The sequence below is a fragment of the Microtus ochrogaster genome, unplaced genomic scaffold (genome assembly GCF_000317375.1).
Source record: "Microtus ochrogaster isolate Prairie Vole_2 unplaced genomic scaffold, MicOch1.0 UNK8, whole genome shotgun sequence".
NCBI classification, from domain to species: Eukaryota; Metazoa; Chordata; class Mammalia; order Rodentia; family Cricetidae; genus Microtus; species Microtus ochrogaster.
The window spans coordinates 10,473,252-10,479,595 of NW_004949106.1; the positions used below are offsets into that span (position 1 = coordinate 10,473,252).

Consider the following 6,344-nt stretch of genomic DNA (forward strand, 5'->3'; position numbering starts at 1 on the left):
AAAAAAAAACCTTGTCTTTCTATACATTACATAGCAAAGCATGTATAATTACTATATTTCTCAATGCAAAGGTTTAAAAGCTGTGTAGCTGATAGAATAACTAGTGAGTAGTCTTTCAACTCTGTTGCTATGGCATCCTGCTTCAGCCAAGTATAGTTGCCCTAACTGATTTCATCTGTGTGTACTGCAGTAGCTTGTGATGCTTACTAATAAGAATCTCATTTGATGTATAACACAGACGTATGTACATGGATGTGCTACATTTATGCATGCTAAGTCTTAGAGAAAAAGAATGCATGTACTTCAAATAAGACCATCTCTTGGAAACCCTTTAACTGACATATGAAACAAATGATTTCCTCTCTAGTGATATGGACAAGCAGAAGTCCACACTGGTAGATGCCCTGTGCAGGAAAGGGTGTGCTCTGGCAGACCACCTGCTTCACGCACAGCCACATGATGGGGCGGCAGCTGGAGATGCAGAAGCAAAGGAAGAGGAGGGAGAAAGTACCTTGGACTCTCTGTCAGAAACCTTTTGGGAAACTACAAAGTGGACAGATCTTTTTGACACTAAGGTAACTTACCCTTCTGCTGTTGGTGTTGGTACAGCTCTCAGTGGTTGCCTCTCAGGCCTGCTTGTGCTTTGCCTACCAAAAAGAAAGAAGATAAAGGCTCTACTCCACAGAAGATTCATTTAGCCCAAGTACCTTGCATTTGTCCTACATGTTTTTAAAGTGTTTAACAATTATTTTGAAAACATTTTGAGGGCAATTGTAGTAGCCTTTTAAGACAGTTATATATGAAGCCAAAACTGTTATCTTGTAGAAATTCTTCTTCTTTCTCCCTGCCTCTTATTATGCTAATTTTCAAGGTGAAATGTGCTCCCTAGTTTAGATGTCACTATTCATTTTCCTCAAAGCTCCAACTTCTACATAGCTCAGTTTTTAGAGACCAGTTTTAAAAATGTGTGAAAAACCAAAGTTGATTTGGGGTTCTAAAAAAATGTTAAATCTCTTTTGTCTCTAGTAGAGATTATTTAACCATATGTTTTTATTAATCTTCCTTGAGAAGGAAAAGTAGATGAGTTCTCCTCGTCCAGACAAAGCCATTGTTGTAATTATTAATCACTGGCTCTCAGGATTTAGCCATGGTAATTATTAATTTAAAAAAAAAAACTAGGGAAAGTTTTTTCTGTGTGATCCCAATTCCCCCATAGAACAGAAGGTCTCCGTGGTATTCAAGAAACTAAAGAGCCGGGCGGTGGTGGCGCACGCCTTTAATCCCAGCACTCGGGAGGCAGAGGCAGGCGGATCTCTGTGAGTTCGAGACCAGCCTGGTCTACAAGAGCTAGTTCCAGGACAGGCTCCAAAACCACAGAGAAACCCTGTCTTGAAAAACCACAAAAAAAAAAAAAGAAACTAAAGGCAGAAGAATTTTGCAAGGTATAAGGTTAGGACAGTTCCTGAACGCTGGTGCCTGCTTCTCACCAGTGGCTATCTACCTTTGCATGTTGGGAGTAAGTATTAAGGTCATGGGAAGTTGTCAGCGGTATTGCTGTTAACTGCTGTGTGGGAAACACTACTTCCTGCTGGAAACATGAAGATAGCGAGGATCTAGTCTCTGTCTTTGAGAAATATCGTTAGGCATACTTCTGTCTTCATAGTGACACTGAGAATACTGGCCTGTTTGCGCTGTTAACTGAACTTGTTCTGTATTTTGGTTTTCTTTGTTTGTTTGTTTGTTTGTTTCCCGAGACAGGGTTTCATTGTGTAACAGCCCCAGCTGTCCTAGAACTAATTCTCTAGACGAGGCTGGCCTCGAACTCAGAGAGATTCACTTGACTTTGCTTTCTAAGTTCTAGGATTAAAGGTGTGTGCCACCACCGCCTGGCTAACTGAACATTTTTTAATACTTGATTTGGCCCTAAAGAACAAATCGCTGTAACAGGATTTCTTTTTTTTTCTTTTTCTTTTCTATTTTTCTATTCATTTATTTATTTTTTTGTTTTTTTGAGACAGGGTTTTTCTGTAGCTTTGGAGCCTGTCCCGGAACTTGTGTAGACCAGGCTGACCTCGAACTCACAAACTCATAGAGATCCACCTGCCTCTGCTGGGACTAAAGGCGTGCACCACCACCGCCCGGCAGGATTTCTTTCTTTGAGAATGGTAACCACACAGTTCAAACAAAATGTAGAAGGAAACAGCCTGACAGACCAGTTTCCAGTTTCAGAAGGAGCGTGCTTATATAAAACTTCTCCTTTACAATTTTAGTGATTTGTAGTGACCATTTTTATTTCTACTTTGTTTTCTGTAGTTGTGTTAACTGTGATTTATTTTGCACAAAGAAATGATTTAGTAAAAGTAGATTGTTAGTAGCATATGACTTCTCATCATTCACTTCCTCTACTCTGTTATGTAGTTATCTGCCCTTAAAAGGCACTTCTTCTTCTTCTTTTTTAATTTCCCTGATGCGCCCTATTCAGCTTAAAAGCAATAGGCTTCCGGAGACTGAGAAGATGGCTCAGTCAGTAAATTGCCTGCCACACAAGTGTGAGGACCTGAGTTCAATTTCTGGCACCAATGTGAAAAAAAACAAGCACCATGACATGTTCCCTTAATCCAGAGCAGGGGTGGCCGAAGTAGGATGATCTGTGGGCCTAGCAATCTAGCCAAATCAGCGTTAATATGCACAGAAATTGAGAAAGGTAGCATGCTGGCCTCTGACTCTGCGCATGTGTTCATACACACACATGGCTGTTCTTCTGTGAAAGCCTTATTTCATTGTTAAATCTATGTGTCTTGAAATAGAAATACTCCATTGACCATTTTTACTTTGTTTTATATCATAGGTTTTAACATTTGCATACAAGCATGCATTAGTGAATAAGATGTATGGGAGAGGCCTTAAATTTGCAACTAAACTTGTAGAAGAAAAACCAACAAAAGAAAACTGGAAAAATTGTATTCAAGTAAGTGATGTCTGAATTATACTGTGTAGCATTTCCATGTTGCATAGTGACAAGAGCACTGGGGAAAAACACCTGTGTTCATTATAACATTACACATTTTATTGTGGCCAGTTGTTACCATTACTAAAGCAATATGAAATGTATAATAAATGTGTAAGAGACCACTTTTAGCCATCCAAATTTCTAAACCATTTTCACTGCTGTTCAAAGACCTATTAGCTTTGAATGTTTTCAACAAGGTCAAAAATGAATTAATTACTCTCATTAGTTAGAAGACAATGTTTTCCTTTTGGTAGGAAGCATTCCTTCTCAATGTGTGTTGATTTGGCTGTTTGTAAGATGATTCAATTTGTGAAGTTTATGTTTGAATTTTTGTCTGAGATGATTTTCATCTTTGTTAGTTTACCATATATCACATATACAAAGGAAAACTAGTTGGAATTTTCTCCACAAGTTAGTTTGAGATATGAAGAAAAATTATTTTAATGTCATCTTGTTTTCTGTCATCAGTCAGTCCAAATAGTAAGACAGTTTCAGTCCTTTGGATCTTGACTAAGTTAAGAGAACTCCGCTGTTTCTATGTGATTGTACTCCTGCATAGGATTGGTTGTTAAGAAGGACACCAGTCTGTGGATGCATAGACTGATAGAAGGAAGGTTCTGGCTGTGTTTTGTTACTGTATTATTACTAAATTATTTTGAATTTTGGACGTTGCACTGCCATCTCATGTACTAATGCTCTGTTTTATTATAGCTAATGAAGTTACTTGGATGGACCCATTGTGCATCTTTCACTGAAAACTGGCTTCCCATCATGTATCCTCCTGATTATTGTGTATTCTAAATAAGAACCAAGACTTTAAATTTCCAAAAAAAAAATTTTATAGTGAACAAATGTGTGGCATTTTTAGTCTAACTAATGCATGTTTTCATCCACTATCCAATACTGATCATTAAAACTATGTGTATTTATCAGAGAACTCCCTGGCGTGTGACTTACTACATGTAAATCTAGAGCTCTGCCATCATGTTGTTTTCCTACTGCCTCCTCCAGTTGGTGAGGGCAGGGCATATCCTAGTTGGTGCCGCTGCTTACATGCATGAGAAGTGTTCATCTGTGAATTTTAACTGTAAAACTGTTGAATCCTATTTTTTTGTTTTATAAATCAAAAGGTTAAAACATGTTTTAATTTTTTCTAATTATATAAAGGCCTTAAAAAGCTGTAATAGGAGTAGCTAAATTATTTATTAGACTCAAAATTAAGAGAACGTCATTTCCAGACTTTTTCCTAATGAGGAAATTAGTGGGAGGCAGGGTCGCATTACCATGGCAACTGAGGGAGGACACCTGTTACAGAAATCTTTACCACGGAGTCATAACAGACAAGTTATTTTCCCAGCATCCTCAAGTGCACAGCATCAGAATGCATTAAAATTTCATGTGTTGGTGTCAGACAGCTGAATCTATCAGTTATTGTAAAGATACACATGGTATGTTCATAACCTTGAAATCATGTAAAACACATGAATAAATGTGCAAAACCACAGGCCCACTACATGATTTGCACTCTGATACCTTAATTTTTTTATAAATAATAAAAGTAAATATTGAAGCTCCTTAAAGTTGGTCTTAATCTTTTTTAATAAATTAAATTTGGTGTTAGAAAATTTTATTTAATCTATTGGCCAAAAAGTAAGGTAATATATTTTAATAATTTTTCTTATGGGTTTGCAATTATTTGAATATATTTCTAATGCTTATCATGTGTTTAAGTCCTGTGTATGTTTAACTTTTTTACTTTTATCTTTTTGTCTAGTATTCCTGCCTCCATAAAATAAACAGACAGAAACAGATAATTTTTAAAAGTCTGTAGTTAATCTAATAGAAAAGTGTGTGTTTGTGTGTGTGTGTGTGTGTGTACACTTGTGCGTGCGCATTGATTGTGTGGTCTTCATCCCTTGGTTTACTGCTATAAAAGATCTACTAGTTAATCTGCTGCCTATCATTTATAATTTTTTAATCTGATAAAAAACATTAGAGCCTTATGAAAAATGCAAATATGCTTTAAAATATTTTGCATACAGTTTCTGCAAGACCTGGAGTCTTGAACATCTGTCCTGGACAGCCACATGCATGAACTCTCACATCATGATGTGTGTTTCCACCTGTCCACATGCAGGCGCTCTCATCCAGGCTTAGCTCAGTGACAGAAGTGAAAGGCTCAGAAAGATGAGGGCAGTTTCCAAAGGTCAATACAGAGTGACCTTTTATTAATTTCAGAATCCATTTTACTACTGGGTCCTGCCCCTACCTGTGAAGTACCTCAGGTAGGGAGGAGTCAGTAAACTATTACCAGTGAGCTATTCTTGTAAATAGTTTCATTGTGCAGGTCTGTAACTGGGACAGTAAAGGTGCTGCCGTGTTACCTGCTGTTCTGTCCTGATTATACTGTGCTTCTTAAGACCAGATGAGCTCAAGTAAAGTCTAGACTAGAACATGTCCTCAGCCCTACCCCCACCACACGTGCAAAAAGAAAGTGTAAGGAAAGATCCAAGGATGAGGTAGTGACTGAAAGTCTTTGTGGCAAATGCTTGGGTTCTTTTCACTGAAAACTAAAGGACAGGGAAAAGATAACATCCCAAAGAAACATTAGAGCTGCAGAGTGTGTAGCTCAGGATTACTTCCTGAGCCTCTTTCCAATCATAAGCAATTTGTCGTCATGGGATTCCTATTCCTTCTAGTACTATTACCTGCATCCAAGAATTACATGTTTTTCACCTTTGGAGAGGCCAGTCCTGTCCTTAGATACACAGACTCAAGCCTCCTTTGTGGTGCCCGTTACCCTCGTGATTTGGCCAGAGGCTGGTAATGTGTCTTTGCAGCCACTCAAAAGCCCTTCAGCTGATGACTGTGCATTCAAAAATTGCTTATTCGCATTCCCTGCAGCTTTTGTGTCATGTTTTCTTGTCTCTGTATCTCTGAATAGGCCAGGACTTGAAAATACCAGTGTCTCCAACCTCTACATGTGGGATGTAAGAGGCATCCATGTAGGGAGGTGAGTGAGAGAGCATTCCCCAAAACCTCTCAAATGAATTTCTTTTCAAAAAGTAAGAAAATAGTAAATAAACTAGAGTCTGAACATGAAAGCCAAAAAAAGGAAGACATGAGTATTGCTCTATCAGGGAACACTGATAAAAACACTCCCCTTGACAGAATCCTGAACCTCTGGATCTACTAGATAGGAGATGATGGGAGCTTTGCTCTTAGAAAGTACTAGGTGCTTGTTGGCATACAAAAGTGCTGGTTTGGGGGCTGGAGAGATGGCTCAGAGGTTAAGAGCATTGCCTGCTCTTCCAAAGGTCCTGAGTTCAATTCC

General features: G+C 38.3%; 1 protein-coding gene across 3 annotated transcripts in view; it reads left to right on the top strand.

Annotated features, from left to right (window-relative positions):
• Positions 1 to 4,817, top strand: part of Tpp2 (tripeptidyl peptidase 2) — a 63,705-nt gene extending 58,888 nt beyond the window's left edge. For all 3 annotated transcript variants that reach the window (XR_001229389.2, XM_005366399.3, XM_005366400.3), the window contains 3 exons: positions 368 to 575; positions 2,849 to 2,968; positions 3,722 to 4,817. Coding sequence is in view for 2 of the 3 variants with exons in the window: in XM_005366399.3 (XP_005366456.1) it covers positions 368 to 575; positions 2,849 to 2,968; positions 3,722 to 3,811 (418 nt within the window). In the remaining variant the exon portion in view is untranslated. The remainder of the gene's footprint in view (positions 1 to 367; positions 576 to 2,848; positions 2,969 to 3,721) is intronic.
• Positions 4,818 to 6,344: the final 1,527 nt, after the last annotated feature.